The 22,977-nt window shown below is 60.7% G+C and overlaps 1 protein-coding gene across 1 annotated transcript; it reads right to left on the bottom strand.

The window, feature by feature from the left end:
- Positions 1-21,731: 21,731 nt before the first annotated feature.
- Positions 21,732-22,676, bottom strand: LOC139269199 (mucin-22-like). Its single transcript, XM_070888291.1, has 2 exons — positions 22,513-22,676; positions 21,732-22,428 (listed from the first exon to the last, which is right to left on the bottom strand). Exons 1-2 carry the CDS (start codon positions 22,674-22,676, stop codon positions 21,732-21,734), a joined length of 861 nt encoding a protein of 286 aa, XP_070744392.1.
- Between the last annotated feature and the right edge of the window lie 301 nt (positions 22,677-22,977).

Genomic DNA, 22,977 nt, shown 5'->3' with positions numbered 1-22,977 from the left:
CGCTTCCTAGGGTCTGAGGACCGAGCTTCTTGATGCCGAGTTTCACGCTGCCTCGGATCGTGCTGCCAAGTCTCTAACTGCCGAGTGTCTCGCTGCCTAGCATCTCGGGTCCTAGAGGCACGCTGCCCGGGTTTCGCTGCCTAGGGTCTCGCTGTCTCGGGACTCGCTGCCTGAGGTATCACTGCCCAATTTTTCGCAGGCAATGGTGTTGCTGCCCATAGTCTCGCTGCCTTGCGTTTCGCTGCCGAGGATCCTCCTGCCTAGGATCTCGCTGCCTAGGTCTCGCTGCCTAAGTTCTCACTAACCGGGGTGTAGCTGCTCAAGATCCCACTGCACAATGTCTCGCCACCCACGGTCTCGCTGCCTAAGTTCTCGGGCCTTAGGGACTCTCTTCCCAATGTCTCGCTACACAGGGTTTGGTGACCCAGGGTCTCGCTGCCCAGGGTTTCGCTCCCAGCATCTCGCTGCCCAAGGGTCTCTCTGCCCAGGGTCTCAATGCCAAGGGGATCGCTGCCCAGGCTCTTGATTCCTAGGCTCTCGCTGCCCAAGGTGTCACTGCCCAGGGTCTCGCTCCCAGCATCTCGCTTCCCAGGGTCTCATTGTTGAGGATAGCGCTGCCTCGGGTCTCGGGGCCTAGGGTCTCGCTGCCTAGGATCTCGCTGCCCAGGTTCTCGGGTCCTAGGATTTTCCTGACCAGGGTCCCACTGCCGAGGGTCTATCTGCTGATGGTTTTCCGGTCCAGCGTCTCGATGCCTAGTTTTTCGCCTCCTAGGGTCTGAGGACCGAGCTTCTTGCTGCCGATGTTCACGCTGCCTCGGATCGTGCTGCCAAGGCTCTAACTGCCGAGTGTCTAGCTGCCTAGCATCTCGGGTCCTAGGGGCACGCTGCCCGGGTTTCGCTGTCCATAGTCTCGCTGACTTGCGTTTCGCTGCCTAGGATCCTCCTGCCTAGGATCTCGCTGCCTAGGTCTCGCTGCCTAAGTTCTCACTAGCCGGGGTGTAGCTGCTCAAGATCCCACTGCACAATGTCTCGCCACCCAGGGTCTCGCTGCCTAGGTTCTCGGGCCTTAGGGACTCTCTTCCCAATGTCTCGCTGCACAGGGTTTCGTGACCGAGGGTCTCGCTGACCAGGGTCTCGCTCCCAGCATCACGATGTCCAAGGGTCTCTCTGCCCAGGGTCTCAATGCCAAGGGGATCGCTGCCCAGGCTCTTGATTCCTAGGCTCTCGCTGCCCAAGGTCTCACTGCCCAGGGTCTCGCTCCCAGCATCTCGCTTCCCAGGGTCTCATTGCTGAGGATAGCGCTGCCTCGGGTCTCGGGTCCTAGGGTCTCGCTGCCTAGGATATCGCTGCCCAGGGACTCGGTGCCTAGCATCTCGCTGCCTAGCCTCTTTATACCTAGGGTCTTGGCGATTAGTGTCTCAGATCCGAGTGTCTCGCTGCCTATAGTCTCGCTGCGCTTCGTCTCGCTGGCTAGGATCTCGGGTCTTAGGGTCTTGCAGCCCAGCGTCTCACTGTCAGGGTCTCGGTTCGTAGGATCTCGCTCCTCAGAGTCTCACTGCCCAGGGTCTTGCTGCACAGGGTCTTGCTGCCCAGGGTCTCGCTGCCTAGGATCTCGGGTCCTAGGGACTCGTTTCCCAGGCTCTCGCTGCCCAGGGTCTCTCTGCCCTGCATGTCGCAGCCGAGAGTCTCGCTACCCAGTGTCTCACTGCCTCGGGTCTCGCTGCACATTGTCTCCCTGCCAAGGGTCTCGCTGCCCAGGGTCTCCCTGCCCAGAGTCTCACTGCCTCGGGTCTCGCTGCTTAGGTTCTCGCTGCTCGGGGCCACGCTGCCTAGGATCTCGCTGCCTTAGGTCTCATTGCCTAAGGTCTCGAGCCCTATCGACTCGCTGCCAAGTGTCTCGCTGCCCAGGGTCTCGCTGTCCAGGCTCTCGCTGCCTAGGCTGTCGCTGCTTCGGGTCTCGCTGCCTCGGTCTCATTGCCGAGGGTCACATTGCCTCGGGTCTCCGATCCGAGGGACACCCTTCCCAGGGTCTCACTGCCCAGGTTCTCTCTGTCCAGCATCTCGCTGCCCAGGGCCTCACTGCCCAATGTCTCACTGCCCAAGGTCTCGCTGCCCAGGGGCTCGCGGCCCAAGGTCTCTGCTCCCAGGGTCTCGCTGCACAGGATCTTGCTACCTGGGATCTCGCTGCCTCGTGTCTTTCTGCACAGGATCTCGCTCCCTGGGATGTCACTGACGAGGTTCTCGCTGCCCAGGATCTCGCTGTCCAGTGTCTCACTGCCTAAGTTCTCATTGCATATGGATTTGCTCCCCGGCGTCTTGCTGCCCAGGGTCTCGCTGCCGATGGTCTCGGTTCCGAGGGTCTCGCTGACTCGGATCTTGCTGTCTCGGGTCTCGTTCACTATTGACTCGCTGCATTGTGTCATCAGTCTCGCTGCCCAGGGTCTCGCTGCCTAGGGATTCGTTGCAAAATGTATTGGGTTCTAGCGACTCATTGGCCAGTGACCACTGTCGAAAATCTCGCTGCTCAGGGCTTCGCTGCCCAAAGACTCACTGTCCAGGGTCTCGCTGCCTCGGTTCTTGCTTCACAGAGACTCGCTGCCCATGTCTCGTTGCCCGGGTCATGCTGCCTCGGGTCTCGCTGCCGACGATCTCGCTGCCCAGTGTCTCGCTGCCCACGGTCTCGCTGCCCACGGTATTTGCCCAGGGTCTCGCTGCCTAGGATCTCGCTGCCCAGGCTCTCGCTGCTTAGGTTCTCGCTGCCCACGGTCTCGCTGCCCAGGGTATCGCTGCCCAGGGTGTCGCTGCTCAGGGTCTCGCTGCAAGGTTCCCGATGTCCAGGGTCTCGATGCATAGGGTATCACTGCCTCGGGTCTCTCTGCCTAGGATGTCGCTGCCTCGGATCTCACTGCCGGAGGTCTCATTGCCATGGGTGTCCGGTCGTATTGACACGCTGCCCAGGGTCCCGATGTCCAGGGTCTCGCTGCCCAGTGTCGCGCTACCTAGGATCTCACTGCCACTGCTCTCACTTCCCAGGATAATGCTGCCCAACGTTTCGCTGCCCAGGATCTCACTGCCCAGGGTCTCGTTGCTTAGCAGCTCGCTGCCTCGGGTTTCACTGCCCAGTGTCTCGCTACCTCGGGTCTTGCAGCCTCGATTATCGGGTCCTAGTGACTCAGTTCCCAGTGCCTCTCTGCCCAAAATCTTGCTGCCCATGGTCTCGCTGCCCAACATTTCACTCTCGTGGGACTCGCTGTCCGTGTCTCGTTGCCAAAGGTCTCGCTGCCCAGGTCTCGCTGCCCAGGGACTGGCTGGGCAGGGTTTCACTGCCTAGGCTTTGACTGACTCGGGGCTCGCTGCCCAGGGTCACCCTGCCCAGGGTTTCACTGCCTAGAATCTCGCTGCCTAGGGTCGCGCTACTTAAGAAGTCATTGCCTCGGATCTCCGGTTCTCGGGTCACACTTCCCAGAATCTCTCTGGTCACGGTCTCTCTGCCATGCATCTCGCTGCCTGGTTCCTCGCTACAAAGGGTCTTGATGCCCAACATCTCGCTGCCTAGTGTCTCGCTTCCCAGAGTTAGCTGTCCAATGTCTCGCTACCCGGAGTCTAGATTCCAACAGTCTCGCTGCCTCGTGTATCAGGTTCTAATGTCCCGTTGTCCATGGTCTCGCTGCCTTGAGTCTCGCTTCCAAGCGGCTCGCTGCCCAGTGTCTCACTGCTAAGGGACTCGCTGCCCAGGATCTCGCTGCAGAGGGTCTCGCTGCCTCGGGTTTCACTGCCCAGGATCTCTTTGCTTTGTGTCTCGCTGCCTCGGGAATCGCTGTCTAGGGTCTCGCTGCCCAGTGTCGCGCTGCCTAGGGCCTCACTGCCATGTGTCTCACTGACCAGGATCTCGCTGTCCAACGTTTCGCTGCCCAGGATCTCACTGCTCAATGTCTCATTGCTTAGCGGCTCGTTGCCTCGGGTCTCGCTGCCTAAGGTCACGCTGTCTTTGGTCTCGGTGCTCACTGTCTCGCTGCCTAGGGTCTCTGGTCCTAGCGACTCGCTGCCCAGTGCCTCCCTGCCCAACATCTGGCTGACCAGGGTCTCGCTGCCTAGGTTCTCGCAACCCAGGGATTCACTGCACAGGGTATCGCTGCCGAGGGTCTCACTGCCCAGGGTCTGGCTGCCCATGGTTTCGCTGCCTAGGAGCTCGCTGCCCAGGGTCTCGCTGCCCAGAGTCTCACTGCCGAATGTCTCGCTGCCCAAGGTCTCGCTGCCCAGTGTTTTGCGCCTGGGGCCTCGGTGCCAAGATTCTCGATTCTAGTGTCTCGCTACCAAACGTCTCGCTGCCCAGGGTCTCGCTGCCTAGGGCCTCGCTGCCTAGGGTCTCACTGCCACGGGTCTCATTGACCAGGATCTCACTGTCCAACGTTTCGCTGCCCAGGATCTCACTGCCCAGGGACTCGTTGCTTAGGGGCTCGCTGCATGGCTCTCGCTGCCCAGTGACTTGCTGCCTCGGGTCTCGCTGCCTAAGGTCCCGCTGTCTTGGGTCTCGCTGCCCAGTGTCTCGCTGTCTAGAGTATCACTGCGTAGGGTCTCGCTGACTAGAGTCCCTGGTCCTAGCGACTCACTGCCCATTGCCACTTTGCCCATCATCTCGCTGCCCAGGTTCTCGCTGCCTAGATTCTCGCAGCCCAAGGTTCGCTGCCCAGCGTCTCGCTGCCTAGGGTCTCGCTGCCCAGCGTCAAGCTGCCCAGTATCTCACTGCCTAGGGTCTCGCTGCCCAAGGTCTCGCTGCCCAGTGTTTCGTTGCCGAACGTCTCGCTGCCCATGGTCTCGCTGCCTACGATTTCGCTGCCGAGGGTCTCGCTGCCAAGTGACTCGCTGCCTATGCTCTCGCTGTCCAGCACCTTGGGACCTAGGATTTCTCTGCACAGAGTCTCTCTGCCTAGCTTCTCGCTGCCTATGGTCCAGCTGCCGAGAGTGTTGTGGCCCAGTGTCTCGTTGCCGATGATCTCGCTTTCTAGGCTCTCGCTGCCTGGTGTCTTGCTGTCCAGGGACTCACTGCCTCGGGCCGCACTCCTCATGCTCACGCGTCCAAGTGCCTTGCTGTCCAGGGTTTCGCTGTCCAGGGTCTCGCTGCCTCACGTCTCGCTACCGACCGGATCGCTGCCCAAAGTATCGCTGCCCAGGGTCTCACTGACCAGGATTTTGCTCCCCAAAGTTTGCTGCCCACGGTCTCACTGCCCAGGGTTTCGTTGCTTACTATCTCGCTGCACAGGATCTTGCTACTTGGGTTCTCGCTGCCTCGTGTTTTTCTGCACAGGATCTCGCTCCCTGGGATGTCACTGACCAGGTTCTCGCTGCCCAGGATCTCGCTGCCCAGTGTCTCACTTCCTAAATTCTCATTGCATATGGATTTGCACCCCGGGGTCTTGCTGCCCAGGGTCTCGCTGCCGACGGTCTCCGTTCCGAGGGTCTCGCTGACTCGGATCTTGCTGTCTCGGGTCTCGTTCACTATTGACTCGCTGCATTGTGTCATCAGTCTCGTGCCCAGGGTCTCGCTGCCTAGGGATTCGTTGCAAAGTGTATCGGGTTCTAGCGACTCATTGGCCAGTGACCACTGTCGAACATCTCGCTGCTCAGGGCCTCGCTGCCCAACGTCTCACTTTCCAGGGTCTCGCTTCCCCGGTTCTTGCTTCCCAGAGACTCGCTGCCCATGTCTCGTTGCCCGGGTCATGCTGCTTCGGGTCTCGTTGCCGACGATCTCGCTGCCCAGTGTCTCGCTGCCCACGGTCTCGCTGCCCACGGTCTTTGCCCAGGGTCTCGCTGCCTAGGATCTCGCTGCCCAGGCTCTCGCTGCTTAGGTTCTCGCTGCCCACGGTCTCGCTGCCCAGGGTATCGCTGCCCAGGTTGTCGCTGCTCAGGGTCTCGCTGCCCAGGTTCCCGATGTCCAGGGTCTCGATGCATAGGGTATCACTGCCTCGGGTCTCTCTGCCTGGGATGTCGCTGCCTCGGATCTCACTGCCGGAGGTCTCATTGCCATGGGTGTCCGGTCCTAGTGACACGCTGCCCAGGGTCCCGCTGCCCAGGGTCTCGCTATCTAGGGTCTCGGGTCCCAGGGTCTCGCTGCCCAGTGTCTCGCTGCCTCGGTTACACGCTTCCCAAGGTGTCGCTGCTTAGGGTCCCGCCGCCCAGCGTCTCGCTGCTTAGGTTCTCGCTGCTTAGCATCTCGCTGCCAGTGTCTCGCTTCCCAGGGTCTCGCAGACTGGGTGTCACTGCCTAAGGTTTCAGATCCTAGGATCTCGCTGCCGAGGGTCTCATTTCCTTGGGTCTCGAGTCCTAATGACTCGTGGCCTGGTGCCTCGCAGCCCAGGGTCTCGCTGACGAGCGTCTAACTGCTGCGCATCTCGGGACCTAGGTTCTTGCTGCCCGCATCTCGCTGCCTAGTGTCTCGCTGCCAAGGGTGTCGCTGCCCAACGTCTCACTGTCCAGGGTCTCGTTGCCTTGGGTCTCGCTGCCTAAGTTCTCTGATCCTCGCGACTAACTTCCCAGTGCCTCGCTGCCCATCATCGCGCAACTCAGGGTTTCGCTGCCCAGGGTCTCGCTGCCTAGGGTCTCGCTGCCCACCGTCTCGCTACCCAGTATCTCACTGCCTAGTGTCTCGCTGAACAACGTCTCGCTGCCTTGTGCCTCGCTGCCTCGGGTCTCGCTGCCTCGGGCCTCCCGTCCTAGTGTTTTGCTGCCCAACATCTCGCTGCCAGTTTCTCGCTGCCTCTGATCTCGTTGGCTCGATTATCCGGTCCTAGCGACTCTCTGCCCAGTGCCTCGCTGCCCAAAATCTTGCTGCCTACGGTCTCGCTGCCCAACATTTCACTGCCCTGGGACTCTGCCTGGGTCTAGTTGCCAAGGGACTCGCGGCCCGGGTCTCGCTGCCTAGGGTCTCGCTGTCTATGGTCTCGCTGCCCAGGGTCTGGCATCCAGGCTCACGCTGCCTCGGGGCTCACTGCCCAGGGTCTCGCAACTGAGGCTCTCGCTGCCGAGGGTCTCGCTTACCAGAATCTCGCTGCCTAGGGTCTCGCTGCCGAAGATGTCATTGCCTACGGTCTCCGGTCCTGGGGACACGCTTCCCAGGGTCTCGCTGCCCAGGGTCTCTCTGTCCTGCATTTCGCTGCCTCATGTCTCGCTGCCCAATGTCTCGCTGCCTAATGTCTCGCTTCCCAGAGTTCGCTGCCCAATGTCTCGCTACCCGGTGTCTCGCTGCCTCGGGTCTCGCTGCCTAGGGTCTGAGGGTCTGAGGTTCTAATGTCTCGTTGCCCACGGTCCCGCTGCCTTGAGTCTCGCTGCCTGAGGTCTCGCTTCCCAGCGGCTCGCTGCTCAGGGTCTGACTGCCAAGCGTCTCGCTGCCCAGGATTTCGTTGCCCAGGGTTTCGCTGCCTAGGGTTTCACTGCCCAGGATCTCGTTGCTTAGTATCTCGCTGTCTAGGGTCACGCATCTACGGTCTCGCTGCCCAGGGTCTAGCACCCAGGCTCACACTGCCTAGGGGCTCACTGCCCAGGGTCTCGCAACTTAGGGTCTCGCTGCTCTGAGTCTCGCTTCCCAGAATCTCGCTGCCTAAGATGTCATTGCCGAGGGTCTCCGGTCCTGGGTACACGCTTCCCAGGGTCTCGCTGCCCAGGGTCTCTCTGCCCTGCGTCTCGCTGCCTGATGTCTCACTGCCAAGGCTCTTGCTGCCCAATGTCTCGCTGCCTAGTGTATAGCTGCCCAGAGTTCGCTGTCCAATGTCTCGCTACCCGGTGTCTCGCTGCCTAGGTTCGCGCTGCCTAGGGTTTCAGATTCTAATGTCTCGTTGCCCACGGTCCCGCTGCCTTGAGTCTCGCTGCCTGAGTTCTCGCTTCCTAGCGGCTCGCTGCCCAGGGTCGCACTGCCAAGGATCTCGCTGCCCAGGATAGCGCTGCCCAGAGTCTCGTTGCCTCGGGTTTCACTGCCCAGGATCTCGTTGCTTCGTGTCTGGCTGCCTAGGGTCTCGCTGTCTTGGGTCTCGCTGCCCAATGTCGCGCTGCCTAGAGTCTCACTGCCACTGGTCTCACTGCCCAGGATCTCGCTGCCCAAAGTTTCGCTGCCCAGGATCTCACTGCCCACGGTCTCGTTGCTTAGCAGGTCGCTGCCTCGGGTCTCGCTGCCCAGTGTTTCGCTGCCTAGGGTCTTGCAGCCTCGATTAACGGGTCCTAGCGACTCAGTGCCCAGTGCCTCGCTGTTCAAAATCTTGCTGCCCACGGTTTCGCTGCCAACATTTCACTGTCCTGGGACTCGCTGTCCGTGTCTCGTTGCCCAAATTCTTGCTGCCTTTGGTTTCGCTGCTCAGTGTCCCGCTGCCGAGTGTCTCACTGCCTAGGGTCTCGTGCCCAGGGTCTCTGGTCCTAGCGACTCACTGCCCAGTGCCTCCCTGCACAACATCTCGCTGACCAGGGTCTCGCTGTCTAGGTTCTCGCAGTCCAGTGTTTCACTGCACAGGGTCTCGCTGCCTAGGGTCTCACTTGCCAGGTTCTGGCTGCTCAAGGTTTCGCTGCCTGGGGGCTCGCTGCCCAGGGTCTCGCTGCCCAGTGTCTCACTGCCTAATGTCTCGCTGCCCAAGGTCTCGCTGCCCAGTGTTTTGCTGCCTGTGGCCTCGGTGCCCAGGGTCTCGGGTCCTAGTGTCTCGCTGCCCAACGTCTCGCTGTCCAGGGTCTCGCTGCCTATGGTCTCGGTGCCTTGTGTCTCACTGCAACAAGTCTCACTGACCAGGATCTCACTGACCAACGATTCGCTGCCCAGGACCTCACTGCCCAGGGACTCATTGCTTTGTGGCTCGCTGCCTGGGGTCTCGCTGCTCAGTGTCTCGCTGCCTTGGGTCTCGCTGCCTAAGGTCCCGCTGTCTTGGGTCTCACTGATCAGTGTCTCGCTGTCTCTGATCTCACTGCGTAGGGTCTCGCTGACTAGAGTCCATGGTCATAGCGACTCACTGCCCAGTGCCACCCTGCCCATCATCTCGCTGCCCAGGGTCTCGCTGCCTAGATTCTCGCAGCCCAAGGTTTCGCTGCCCAGGGTCTCGCTGCCTCGGGTCTCGCTGCCCAGCGTCAAGCTGCACAGTAACTCACTGCCTAGGGTCTCGCTGCCCAAGGTCTCACTGCCCAGTGTTTCGCTGCTCCGGGTCTCGCTGCCTAGGATTTATCTGCCGAGGGTTTCGCTGCCAATTGACTCGCTGCCTAGGCTGTCGCTGTCCAGCATTTTGGGACCTAGGATTTCTATGCACAGAGTCTCTCTGCCAAGGGTCTCGCTGCGTATGGTCCAGCTGCCGAGAGTGTTGCGGCCCAGTGTCTCGCTGCTGAAGATATCGCTTCCTAGGTTCTCGCTGCCTGGTGTCTTGCTGTCCAAGGTCTCACGGCCCAGGGTCGCACTCCCATGGTCACGCGTCAAAGTGTCTCGCTGCCCGGGGTCTCGCTACCTAGAATCTCGTTGCCTAACGTCTCGCTACCGACCGGGTCGTTGTCCAAGGTCTCGCTGACCAGGGTCTCACTGACCAGGATTTCCCTCCCCAAGGTCTCGCGGCCCAGGGTCTCACTGCCCAGGGTCTCGTTGCTTACTATCTCGCTGCCCAGGATTTCGCTGCCTAGGATCTCGCTGCCTTGGGTATCACTGCTTAGGGTCTCATTGCCCAGGGTATAGCTGCCTAAATTCTCGCTACCCAGGGTCTCGCTGCCTCAAGTCTCGCTGCCAAGTGTCTCGCTGCCTCGGGTCTCGTTGCCCAGGGCCTCGCTGCCTAGGGTCTCGCTGCCAATCGTCTCGGTGACCAGGGACTCGTTGCCTAGTCTCTCATTGCCCAGTGTCTCGTGGCCTCGTGTCTCGCTGCCCAGGTTCAAGCTGCCCAGGAACTCACTGCCCTGGGTCTCGGGTCCTGGGATCTTGGTTCCCACAGTTCAGATGCCGAGGGTCTTGCTGCTTAGGGTCTCGCTGCACGGGGTCTTGCTGCATCGCATCTCGCTGCCCAGGGTCTCTCTTCCGAGCGTCTCGCTTCCCAGCCTCTCTGGTCCGAGCATCTCGCTGCCCAGGGTCTCGAGTCCTAGCGTCTCGTTGCCTAGGGTCTCACTGACGATGGTCTCGCTGCCTAAGTTCTCGCTGTCTTGGGTCTCGCAGCTCAGGGTTTCGCTGCCCAGGGTTTCGCTGCCTAGGGTCTCGCTGCCTAAGTTCTCGCAGTCTTGGTTCTCGCTGCCCAGTGTCTCGCTGCCTAGGGTCTTACAGCTTGGATCTTGATGCCTAAGTTCTCTGGTCCTCGCGACTCACTGCCCAGTGCCTCGCTGCCCATCATCTCGCAGCTCAGGGTTTCGCTGCCCAGGGTCTCGCTGCCTAGGGTCTCGCTGCCCAGCGTCTCGCTGCCCAATATCTCAGTGCCTAAGGTCTTGCTGACCAACGTCTCGCTGCCTTGGGCCTCGCTGCCTCGGGTCTCGCTGCCTCGGGGCTCCCGTCCTAGTGTTTTGCTGCCCAACATCTCGCTGCCAGTTTCTCGCTGCCTCTGATCTCGTTGCCTCGATTATCGGGTCCTAGCGACTCACTGCCCAGTGACTCACTGCCCAAAATCTTGCTGCCTACGGTCTCGCTGCCCACATTTCACTGCCCTGGGACTCTGCCTGGGTTTAGTTGCCAGAGGACTCGCTGCCCGGGTCTCGCTGCCTAGTGTCTCGATGTCTAGGTTCTCGCTGCCAAGGGTCTGTCATCCAGGCTCACGCTGCCTCGGGGCTCACTGCCCAGGGTCTCGCAACTTAGGGTCTTGCTGCCGAGGGTCTCGCTTACCAGAATCTCGCTGCCTAGGGTCTCGCTGCCGAAGATGTCATTGCCTACGGTCTCCGGTCCTGGGGACACGCTTCCCAGGGTCTCGCTGCCCAGGGTCTCTCTGTCCTGCGTTTCGCTGCCTCATGTCTCGCTGCCCAATGACTCGCTGCCTAATGTCTCGCTTCCCAGAGTTCGCTGCCCAATGTCACGCTACCCGGTGTCTCGCTGCCTCGGGTCTCGCTGCCTAGGGTCTGAGGGTCTGAGGTTCTAATGTCTCGTTGCCCACGGTCCCGCTGCCTAGAGTCTCGCTGCCTGAGGTCTCGCTTCCCAGTGGCTCGCTGCCCATTGTCACACTGTCAAGCGTCTCGCTGCCCAGGATATTGCTGCCCAGGGTCTCGCTGCCTGGGGTTTCACTGCCCAGGATCTCGTTGCTTAGTATCTCGCTGCCTAGGGTCTGGCACCCAGGCTCACGCTGCCTAGGGGCTCACTGCCCACAGTCTCGTAACTTACGGTCTCGCTGCTCTGGGTCTCGCTTCCCAGAATCTCGCTGCTTACGGTCTCGCTGCCTAAGATGTCATTGCCAAGGGTCTCCGATCCTGGGAACACGCTTCCCAGGGTCGCGCTGCCAAAGGGTCTCTCTGCCCTGCGTCTCGCTGCCTGATGTCTCGCTGACAAGGCTCTTGCTGCCCAATATCACGCTGCCGAATGTCTCGCTGCCCAGAGTTCGCTGCCCAATGTCTCGCTACCCGGAGTCTCGCTGCCTCGGGTCTCGCTGCCTAGGGTCTGAGGTTCTAATGTCTCGTTGCCCACGGTCCCGCTGCCTTGAGTCTCGCTGCCTGAGGTCTCGCTTCCCAGCGGCTCGCTGCCCATTGTCACACAGCCAAGCGTCTCGCTGCCCAGGGTATTGCTGCCCATGGTCTCGCTGCCTAGGGTTTCACTGCCCAGGATCTCGTTGCTTAGTATCTCGCTGCCAATGGTCTGGCACCCAGGCTCACGCTGCCTAGGGGCTCACTGCCCAGGGTCTCGCAACTTAGGGTCTCGCTGCTCTGGGTCTCGCTTCCCAGAATCTCGCTGCTTACGGTCGCGCTGCCTAAGATGTCATTGCCGAGGGTCTCCGATCCTGGGAACACGCTTCCCAGGGTCGCGCTGCCAATGGTCTCTCTGCCCTGCGTCTCGCTGCCTGATGTCTCGCTGACAAGGCTCTGGCTGCCCAATGTCTCGCTGTCTAATGTCTAGCTGCCGAGAGTTCGCTGCCAAATATCTCGCTACTCGGAGTCTCGCTGCCTCGGGTCTCGCTGTCTAGGGTCTGACGTTCTAATGTCTCGTTGCCCACGGTCCCGCTGCCTTGAGTCTCGCTGCCTGAGGTCTCGCTTCCCAGCGGCTCGCTGCCCAGGGTCTCAATGTCAAGGATCTCGCTGCCCAGGATATCGCTGCCCAGGGTTTCGCTGCCTCGGGTTTCACTGCCCAGGATCTCGTTGCTTCGTGTCTCGCTGCCTAGGGTCTCGCTGTCTAGGGTCTCGCTGCCCAGTGTCGCGCTACCTAGGGTCTCACTGCCAGTGGTCTCACTTCCCAGGATCACGCTGCCCAACGTTTCGCTGCCTCGGGTTTCACTGCCCAGTGTCTCGCTGCCTCGGGTCTCACTGCCCAGGGTCTGGCTGCCCATGGTTTCGCTGCCTAGGAGCTCGCTGCCCAGGGTCTCGCTGCCCAGAGTCTCACTGCCGAATGTCTCGCTGCCCAAGGTCTCGCTGCCCAGTGTTTTGCGCCTGGGGCCTCGGTGCCAAGGTTCTCGATTCTAGTGTCTCGCTACCCAACGTCTCGCTGCCCAGGGTCTCGCTGCCTAGGGACTCGCTGCCTAGGGTCTCACTGCCACGGGTCTCATTGACCAGGATCTCACTGTCCAACGTTTCGCTGCCCAGGATCTCACTGCCCAGGGACTCGTTGCTTAGGGGCTCGCTGCATGTCTCTCGCTGCCCAGTGACTTGCTGCCTCGGGTCTCGATGCCTAAGGTCCCGCTGTCTTGGGTCTCGCTGCCCAGTGTCTCGCTGTCTAGGGTATCACTGCGTAGGGTCTCGCTGACTAGAGTCCCTGGTCCTAGCGACTCACTGCCCATTGCCACTTTGCCCATCATCTCGCTGCCCAGCGTCTCGCTGCCTAGGGTCTCGCTGCCCAGCGTCAAGCTGCCCAGTATCTCACTGCCTAAGGTCTCGCTGCCCAAGGTCTCGCTGCCCAGTGTTTCGTTGCCGAACGTCTCGCTGCACATGGTCTCGCTGCCTAAGATTTCGCTGCCGAGGGTCTCGCTGCCAAGTGACTCGCTGCCTAGGCTCTCGCTGTCCAGCACCTTGGGAACTAGGATTTCTCTGCACAGAGTCTCTCTGCCTAGCTTCTCGCTGCCTATGGTCCAGCTGCCGAGAGTGTTGTGGCCCAGTGTCTCGTTGCCGATGATCTCGCTTTCTAGGGTCTCGCTGCCTGGTGTCTTGCTGTCCAGGGACTCACTGCCTCGGGCCGCACTCCTCATGCTCACGCGTCCAAGTGCCTTGCTGTCCAGGGTTTCGCTGTCCAGGGTCTCGCTGCCTCACGTCTCGCTACCGACCGGATCGCTGCCCAAAGTATCGCTGCCCAGGGTCTCACTGACCAGGATTTTGCTCCCCAAGGTTTGCTGCCCACGGTCTCACTGCCCAGGGTTTCGTTGCTTACTATCTCGCTGCACAGGATCTTGCTACTTGGGTTCTCGCTGCCTCGTGTTTTTCTGCACAGGATCTCGCTCCCTGGGATGTCACTGACCAGGTTCTCGCTGCCCAGGATCTCGCTGCCCAGTGTCTCACTGCCTAAATTCTCATTGCATATGGATTTGCACCCCGGGGTCTTGCTGCCCAGGGCCTCGCTGCCGACGGTCTCCGTTCCGAGGGTCTCGCTGACTCGGATCTTGCTGTCTCGGGTCTCGTTCACTATTGACTCGCTGCATTGTGTCATCAGTCTCGTGCCCAGGGTCTCGCTGCCTAGGGATTCGTTGCAAAGTGTATTGGGTTCTAGCGACTCATTGGCCAGTGACCACTGTCGAACGTTTCGCTGCCTCGGGTTTCACTGCCCAGTGTCTCGCTGCCTCGGGTCTTGCAGCCTCGATTATCGGGTCCTAGCGACTCAGTTCCCAGTGCCTCTCAGCCCAAAATCTTGCTGCCCATGGTCTCGCTGCCCAACATTTCACTCTCGTGGGACTCGCTGTCCGTGTCTCGTTGCCAAAGGTCTCGCTGCCCGGGTCTCGCTGCCCAGGTACTGGCTGCGCAGGATTTCACTGCCTCGGCTTTGACTGACTCGGGGCTCGCTGCCCGGGGTCACCCTGCCCAGGGTTTCACTGCCTAGAATCTCGCTGCCTAGGTTCGCGCTACTTAAGAAGTCATTGCCTCGGATCTCCGGTTCTCGGGTCACACTTCCCAGAATCTCGCTGGTCGCGGTCTCTCTGCCATGCATCTCGCTGCCTGGTGCCTCGCTGCAAAGTGTCTTGATGCCCAACATCTCGCTGCCTAGTGTCTCGCTGCCCAGAGTTAGCTGTCTAATGTCTCGCTACCCGGAGTTTAGATTCCAACAGTCTCGCTGCCTCGGGTATCAGGTTCTAATGTCCCGTTGTCCATGGTCTCGCTGCCTTGAGTCTCGCTTCCAAGCGGCTCGCTGCCCAGTTTCTCACTGCTAAGGGACTCGCTGCCCAGGATCTCGCTGCAGAGGGTCTCGCTGCAGAGGGTTTCACTGCCCAGGATCTCTTTCCTGAGTGTCTCGCTGCCTCGGGAATCGCTGTCTAGGGTCTCGCTGCCCAGTGTCGCGCTGCCTAGGGTCTCACTGCCATGAGTCTCACTGACCAGGATCTCGCTGTCCAACGTTTCGCTGCCCAGGATCTCACTGCTCAATGTCTCATTGCTTGGCGGCTCGTTGCCTCGGGTCTCGCTGCCTAAGGTCACGCTGTCTTTGGTCTCGGTGCTCAGTGTCTCGCTGCCTAGGGTCTCTGGTCCTAGCGACTCCCTGCCCAACATCTGGCTGACCAGGGTCTCGCTGCCTAGGTTCTCGCAACCCAGGGATTCACTGCACAGGGTCTCGCTGCCTAGGGTCTCACTGCCCAGGGTCTGGCTGCCCATGGTTTCGCTGCCTAGGAGCTCGCTGCCCAGGGTCTCGCTGCCCAGAGTCTCACTGCCGAATGTCTCGCTTCCCAAGGTCTCGCTGCCCAGTGTTTTGCGCCTGGGGCCTCGGTGCCAAGGTTCTCGATTCTAGTGTCTCGCTACCAAACGTCTCGCTGGCCAAGGTCTCACTGCCTCGCTGCCTAGGGTCTCACTGCCACGGGTCTCACTGACCAGGATCTCACTGTCCAACGTTTCGCTGCCCAGGATCTCACTGGCCAGGGACTCGTTGCTTAGGGGCTCGCTGCATGGCGATCGCTGCCCAGTGACTTGCTGCCTCGGGTCTCGCTGCCTAATGTCCCGCTGTCTTGGGTCCCGCTGCCCAGTGTCTCGCTGTCTAGGGTATCACTGCGTAGGGTCTCGCTGACTAGAGTCCCTGGTCCTAGCGACTCACTGCCCATTGCCACTTTGCCCAACATCTCGCTGCCCAGGTTCTCGCTGCCTAGATTCTCGCAGCCCAAGGTTTCGCTGCCCAGCTTCTCGCTGCCTAGGGTCTCGCTGCCCAGCGTCAAGCTGCCCAGTATCTCACTGCCTAGGGTCTCGCTGCCCAAGGTCTCACTGCCCAGTGTTTCGTTGCCGAACGTCTCGCTGCCCAGGGTCTCGCTGCCTAGGATTTCGCTGCCGAGGGTCTCGCTGCCAAGTGACTCGCTGCCTCGGCTCTGGCTGTCCAGCATCTTGGGACCTCGGATTTCTCTGCACAGAGTCTCTCTGCCTAGCGTCTCGCTGCCTATGGTCCAGCTGCCGAGAGTGTTGTGGCCCAGTGTCTCGCTGCCGATGATCTCGCTTTCTAGGGTCTCGCTGCCTGGTGTCTTGCTGTCCAGGGACTCACTGCCTCGGGACGCACTCCTCATGGTCACACGTCCAAGTGCCTTGCTGTCCAGGGTTTCGCTGCCCAGGGTCTCGCTGCCTCACGTCTCGCTACCGACCGGATCGCTGCCCAAGGTCTCGCTGCCCAGGGTCTCACTGACCAGGATTTTGCTCCCCAAGGTTTGCTGCCCACGGTCTCACTGCCCAGGGTTTCGTTGCTTACTATCTCGCTGCCCAGGATTTCGCTGCCTAGGATCTCGCTGCCTTTGGTATCACTGCTTAGGGTCTCATTGCCCAGGGTATAGCTGCCTAAAGTCTCGCTACCCAGGGTCTCGCTGCCTCAAGTCTCGCTGCCAAGGGTCTCGCTGCCTCGGGTGTCGTTGCCCAGGGCCTCGCTGCCTAGGGTCTCACTGCCGATAGTCTCGGTGCCCAGGGACTCGTTTCCTAATCTCTGAATGCCCAGGGTCTCGTGGCCTCGTGTCTCGCTGCCCAGGTTCTAGCTGCCTACGGTCTCACTGACCAGGGTCTCGCTGCCCAGCATCTAAGGTCCTAGTGTCTCACTAGCCAGAGTCTCGTTGCCCAGTGTCTCGCTGCCTCGGGTCTCACTGCTTAGGGTATCACTGACTCGGATCTCGTGTCCTAGGGTCTCGCTAAAAAGGGTCTCGCTAATGTCTCGCTGCGGAGCGTCTTGATGCCTAGCGTCTTGCTGACTAGGGACTCAGGTCCTAGTGTCTCGCTGCCTCTCGTCTCGCTGCCCTGGGTCTTGCAACTTGAGGATTTCTGCCAAGGGTCTTGGGACTTAGGATCTCGCAGCCCAGAGTCTGGCCGCCCATGGTCTCACTGCCTGGGATCTCGCTGCCCAATGTCTCACTACCCAGGGTCTCACTGCCTAACGTTTCGCTTCCTAGGGTCTTGCTCCCTAGGGTCTCCCTACACAGGGGCTCGCTGCCAAGGGTCTCGTGCCACAGGTTCTAGATGCCATGGTTCTCGCTGCCTAGATTCTCGCTGCCTATTGTCTCGCATCTTAGTGTCTCGCAGCTCAAGGTCTCGCTGCCCAGGGTCTCGCTGCCGAGGGTCTCGCTGCCTTAGTTATCACTGCCGAGGGTCTCAGGTTCTAATGTCTCGTAGCCCACGGTCCTGCTGCCTTGAGTGTCGATGCCTGAGGTCTCGCTTCCCAGCGGCTCGCTGCCCAGCATCTCACTGCCAAGGGTCTCGCTGCCCAGGATATCGCTGCCCAGTGTCTCGCTGCCTGTGGTTTCACTGCCCAGGATCTCGTTGCTGATTATCTCGCTGCCTAGGGTCTCACTGTCTAGGGTCTCGCTACCCAGTGTCGCGCTGCCTAGAGTCTCACTGCCACTGGTCTCACTGCCCAGGATCTCGCTGCCCAACGTTTCGCTGCCCAGGATCTCACTGCCCAGGGTCTCGTTGCTTCGCGGCTCGCTGCCTCCGGTCTCGCTGCCCAGTGTTTCGCTACCAAGGGTCTTGCAGCCTCGATTATCTGTTCCTAGCGACTCAGTGCCCAGTACCTCGTTGCCCAAAATCTTGCTGCCCACGGTCTCGCTGCCCAACATTTCACTGTCCTGGGACTCGCTGTCCGTGTCTCGTTGCCAAAGGTCTCGCTGCCCGGGTCTCACTGCCTAGGCTCTCGCTGCCTAGGTTCTCGCTGCCCAGGGTCTGGCTGCCCAGGGTTTCGCTGCCTCGGGGCTCGCTGCCCAGGGTCTCGCAACTTAGGGTCACGCTGCCCATCGACTCGCTTCCTAGATTCTCGCTGCCTAGGGTCTCGCTACCAAAGAAGTCATTGCCTCAGATCTCCGGTTCTCGGGACACACCTGCCAGGGTCTCACTGTTCACGGTCTCTCTGCCCTGCGTCTTGCTGCCTGGTGTCTTGCTGCAAAGGGTCTTGATGCCCAATGTCTCGGTGCCTAGTGTCTCGCTGCCCAGAGGTCGCTATCGAATGTCTCTATACCTCGGGTCTCAGGTTCTAATCTCCCGTTGCCCATGGTCTTGCTGCCTTAAGTCTCGCTTCCCAGCGGCTCGCTGCCCATGGGCTCACTGCTAAGGGTCTCGGTGCCCAGGATCTCGCTACCCAGGGTCTCGCTGCCTAGGGTTTCACTGCCCAGGATCTCTTTGCTACGTGTCTTGCTGCCTCCGGTATCGCTGTCTACGTTCTCGCAGCCCAGTGTCGCGCTGCCTCGGGTCTCACTGCCCAATGTCTCGTTGCTTAGGGGCTCGCTGCCTCGGGTCTCGCTGCCTAAGGTCTCGCTTGCTTGGGTCACGCTGCTCAGTGTCTCGCTGACTAGGGTCTCACTGCCTAGGGTCTCGTGCCTAGGGTCTCTGGTCCTAGTGACTCACTGTCCAGTGCCTCCCTGCCCAACATCTCGCTGACCAGGAGCTCGCTGCATCGGTTCTCGAAGCCCAGGGTTTCACTGCAAAGGGTCTCGCTGCCTACGTTCTCGCTGCCCAGAGTCTGGCTAACTAGGGTTTCGCTGCCTCGGGGCTCGCTGCCCAGGGTCTCGCTGCCCAGTGTCTCACTGCCTAATGTCCCGCTGCCCAAGGTCCCGCTGCCCAGTGTTTTGCTTCCTAGGGCCTCGGTGCCCAGGGACTCGGGTCCGAGTGTCTCGCTGCCCAACGTCTCGCTGCTCAGGGTCTCACTGACCAAGATCTCGCTGTCCAACTTTTCGCTGCCCAGGATCTCACTGCCCAGGGACTCGTTGCTTCGGGGCTCGCTGCCTGTTGTCTCGCTGCCCAGTGTCCCGCTGCCTAGGGTTTGCTGTCTAAGGTCCCGCTGTCTTGGGTCTCGCTGCTCAGTGTCTCGCTGTCTAGGGTATCACTGCGTAGGGTCTCACTGACTAGGGTCCCTGCTCCTAGCGACTCACTGCCCAGTGCCGCACTGCCCTACATCTCACTGCCCAGGCTCTCGCTGTCTAGATTCTCGCAGCCCAAGGTTTCGCTGGCCAGGGTCTCGCTGTCCAACGTCTCGCTTCCCAGGGTCTCGCTGTCTCGGATTTCGCTGCCGAGGATCTCGCTGCCAAGTGACTCGCTGCCTAGGCTGTCGCTGTCCAGCATCTTGGGACCTAGGATCACTCTGCACAGCGTCTCTCTGCCTAGGGTCTCGTTGCCTATGGTCCAGCTGCCGAGAGTTTTGCGGTCAAGTGTCTTGCTGCCGAGGATCTCGCTTCCTAGGGTCTCGCTGACTGGTGTATTTCTGTCCAGGATCTCGCTGCCTAGGGTCGCACTCCCCATGGTCACGCGTCCAAGTGTCTTGCTGTCCAGGGTCTCACTGCCCAGAGTCTCGCTGCCCAAAATCTCGCTGCCCGGGATCTCGCAACCTGGAGTCTCGTTGCCTAGCGTCTCGCTACCGACCGGATCGCTGCCCAAGGTCTCGCTGCCCAGGGACTCACTGACCAGGATTTCTCTGCCCAAGGTCTCGCTACCCAGGGTCTCACTGACCAGGATTTCGCTCACCAAGGACTCGCTGCTCAGGGTCTCGCTGCCCACGGTCTCGTTTCTTGCTTTCTCGCTGCCCAGTATTTCGCTGCCTAGGGTCTCGCTGCCTTGGGTATCACTGCTTAGTGTCTCATTGCCCATGGTATAGTTGCCTAAAGTCTCGCTACCCAGGATCTCGCTGACTCAAGTCTCGCTGCCAAGGGTCTCGCTGTCTAGGGTCTCCTTGCCCAGGGCCTCGCTGCCTAGGGTCTCGCTGCCGATCGTCTCGGTGCCCAGGTACTCGTTGCCTAGTCTCTCATTGCCAGTGTCTCCTGGCCTCGTGTCTCGCTGCCCAGGTTCTAGCTGCCCAGTAACTCACTGCCCTGGGTCTCGGGTCCTGGGATCTCGGTTCCCAGGGTTTAGCTGCCGAGGGTCTTGCTGCTTATGGTCTCGCTGCACGGGGTCTTGCTGCATCGCATCTCGCTGCCCAGGGTCTCTTTTCCGAGGATCTTGCTTCCTAGCGTCTCTGGTCCGAGCATCTCGCTGCCCAGGGTCTCGAGTCCTAGCGTCTCGCTGCCTAGTGTCTCACTAACGAGGGTCTCGCTGCCCAGAGTTTCGCTGCCCAGGGTCTCGCTGCCTAGGGTCTCACTGACCACAGTCTCGCTGCCCAGCATCTCAGGTCCTAGTGTCTCACTACCCAGAGTCTCGTTGCCCACGGTCTCGCTGCCTAGGGTCTCACTGCTTAGGGTATCACTGCATCGGATTCTCGTGTCCTAGGGTCTATGTAAAGAGGGTCTCGCTAGAGTCTCGCTGCCGAGCGTCTTGATGCCTAGGGTCTTGCTGACTAGTGACTCAGGTCCTAGTGTCTCGCTGCCTCTCGTCTCGTTGCCCTGGGACTTGCAGCTTGGGATTTGCTGCCAAGGATCCCGGCACTTAGTGTCTCGCAGCCCAGAGTCTATCTGCCCATGGTCTCACTGCCTGGGATCTCGCTGCCAAATGTCTCACTACCCAGGGTCTCGCAGCCAAACGTTTCGCTGCCGAGGGTCTTGCTCGCTAGGGTTTCCCTACCCAGCGGCTCGCTGCCAATAGTCTTTGGCCGCAGGTTCTCGCTGACATTGGTCTCGCTGCCTTGATTCTCGCTGCCTATGGTCTCACGTCTTAGGGTCTCACAGCTCAGGGTCTCGCTGCCCAGGGTCACTTTGCCGAGGGTCTCACTGCATAAGGTCTCGCTGCCTCGGGTCTCAGGTTCTAATGTCTCGTAGCCCACGGTCCCGCTGCCTTGAGTCTCGCTGCCTGAGGTCTCGCTTCCCAGCGGCTCGCTGCCCAGGGTCTCACTGCCAAGGTTCTCGCTGCTCAGGATATCACTGCCCAGGATCTCGCTGCCGAGAGTTTCACTGCCCAGGATCTCGTTGCTTCATGTCTCGCTGCCTCGGGTCCAGCTGCCAAGAGTTTTGCGGACCAGTGTCTCGCTGCCGAGGATCTCGCTTCCTCGAGTCTCGCTGCCTGGTGTCTTGCTGTCCATGGTCTCACTGCCGAGGGTCGCACTCCCCATGATCACGCGTCCAAGTGAATTGCTGTCCAGTGTCTCGCTGCCCAGGGTCTCGCTGCCCGGCGACTCGCTACCTAGAGTCTCGCAGCCTAGCGTCTCGCTACAGACCGGATCGCTGCCCAAGGTCTCGCTGCCCAGGGTCTCACTGACCAGGATTTCGCTCCCTAAGGTCTCGCTGTCCAGGGTCTCACTGCCCAGGTTCTCGTTGCTTACCATCTCGCTGCCCAGGATTTCGCTGCCTAGGGTCTCGCTGCCTTGGGTATCACTGCTTATGGTCTCATTGCCCAGGGTGTCGCTGCCTCAAGTCTCGCTGCCAAGGGTCACGCTGCCTCGGGTCTCGTTGCCCAGTGCCTCGCTGCCGAGGCTCTCGCTGCGGATCGTTTCGGTGCCCACGGACTCGTTGCCTAGTCTCTCATTGCCCAGTGTCTCGTGGCCTCGTGTCTCGCTGCCCAGGTTCTAACTGCCCAGGAACTCACTGCCCTGGGTCTCGGGTCCTAGGATCTCGGTTCCCAGGGTTTAGCTGGCTAGGGTCTTGCTGTTTAGGGTCTCGCTGCACGGGGTCTTGCTGCATCGCATCTCGCTGACCAGTGTCTCTCTTCCGAGGATCTTGCTTCCTAGCGTCTCTGGTCCGATCATCTCGCTGCCCAGGGTCTCGAGCTCTAGCGTTTCGCTGCCTAGGGTCTCACTGACGAGGGTGTCGCTGCCCAGAGTCTCAGGTCCTAGTGCCTCCCTGCCCAGAGTTTCGCTGCCCAGGTTTTCGCTGCCGAGGGTCTCACTGACCAGGGTCTCGCTGCCCAGCATCTCAGGTCCTAGTGTCTCATTACCCAGAGTCTCGTTGCCCAGTGTCTCGCTGCCCAGATTCTCACTGCTTAGGGTATCACTGCCTCGGATCTCGTGTCCTAGGGTTTCGCTAAAGAGGGTCTCGCTAGTGCCTCGCTGCCGAGCGTCTTGATGCCTAGTGTCTTGCTGTCTAGGGACTCAGGTCCTAGTGTCTCGCTGCCTCTCATCTCGCTGCCCTGGGTCTTGCAGCTCCGGGCTTGCTGCCAAGCGTCTCGGGACTTAGGTTCTCGCAGCCCAGAGTCTGGCCGCCCATGGTCTCGCTGCCTAGGTTCTCGCTGCCGAGGGTCTCAGATTCTAATGTCTCGTAGCCCACGGTCCCGCAGCCTTGAGTCTCGCTGCCTGAGGTCTCGCATCCCAGCGGCTCGCTGCCCAGCGTTTCATTGCCAAAGGTCTCGCTGCCCACGGTTTCACTGCCCACGATCTCGTTGCTTCGTATCTCGCTGCCTAGGGTCTCGCTGTCTAGGGTCTCGCTACCCAGTGTCGCGCTGCCTAGGGTTTCGCTGCCCAGGGTCTCGCTGCCCAGTGTCTCACTGCCTAATGTCTCGCTGCCCAAGGTCTCGCTGCCCAGTGTTTTGCTGCCTAGGGCCTCGGTGCCCAGGGTCTCTGGTCCTAGTGTCTCGCTGCCCAACGTCTCGCTGCCCAGGGTCTCGCTGCCCAGGGTCTCGCTGCCTAGGGTCTCACTGCCACGGGTCTTACTGACCAGGATCTCGCTGTCCAACGTTTCGCTGCCCAGGATCTCACTGCCCAGGGACTCTTTGCTTAGGGGCTCGCCGCCTGGGGTCTCGCTGCCCAGTGTCTCGCTGCCTAGGATCTCGCTGCCTAAGGTCTCGCTGTCTTGGGTCTCGCTGCTCAGTGTCTCGCTGTCTAGGGTAACACTGCGTAGGGTCTCGCTGACTAGAGTCCCTGGTCCTAGCGACTCACTGCCCAGTGCCACCCTGCCCTACATCTCACTGCCCAGGGGCTTGCTGCCTAGATACTCGCAGCCCAAGTTTTCGCTGCCCAGGGTCTCGCTGCCTCGGGTCTCGCTTTCCAGGGCCTCGCTGCCTAGGGTCTCGCTGCCTATCGTCTCGGTGCCCAGGGACTCGTTGCCTAGTCCCTCATTGCCCATTGTCTCGTGGCCTCGTGTCTCGCTGCCCAGGTTCTAGCTGCCAGGAACTCACTGCCCTGGGTCTCGGATCCTAGGATCTCGGTTCCCAGTGTTTAGCTGCCTAGGGTCTTGCTTCTTATGGTCTCGTTGCACGGGGTCTTGCTGCATCGCATCTCCCTGCCCAGTATCTCGCTTCCCTGGGTCTCGCTTCCTTGCGTCTCTGGTCCGAGCATCTCGCTGCTCAGGGTCTCGAGTTCTCGTGTCTCGCTGCCTAGGGTCTCACTGACGAGGGTCTCGCTGCCCAGAGTTTCGCTGCCCAGGG

The sequence above is a fragment of the Pristiophorus japonicus genome, chromosome 8 (assembly GCF_044704955.1).
Source record: "Pristiophorus japonicus isolate sPriJap1 chromosome 8, sPriJap1.hap1, whole genome shotgun sequence".
Taxonomy (NCBI): domain Eukaryota; kingdom Metazoa; phylum Chordata; class Chondrichthyes; family Pristiophoridae; genus Pristiophorus; species Pristiophorus japonicus.
Note: the sequence above shows the minus strand (reverse complement) of the source record. Positions and strands in the feature narration are given on the sequence as shown.

Bases quoted from the DNA above. Each gene is read 5' to 3' on its own strand.
- LOC139269199 (XM_070888291.1), bottom strand. From the start codon at position 22,676: ATGGGCAATGAGGGACTAGGCAACGAGTCCCTGGGCACCGAGACGATA. The intron at 22,429-22,512 runs GTAGGGCAGGGT...TACCCTAGACAG, and splicing joins AAGCCCCTGGGCAGTGAGAT to CGAGACACTGAGCAGCGAGA.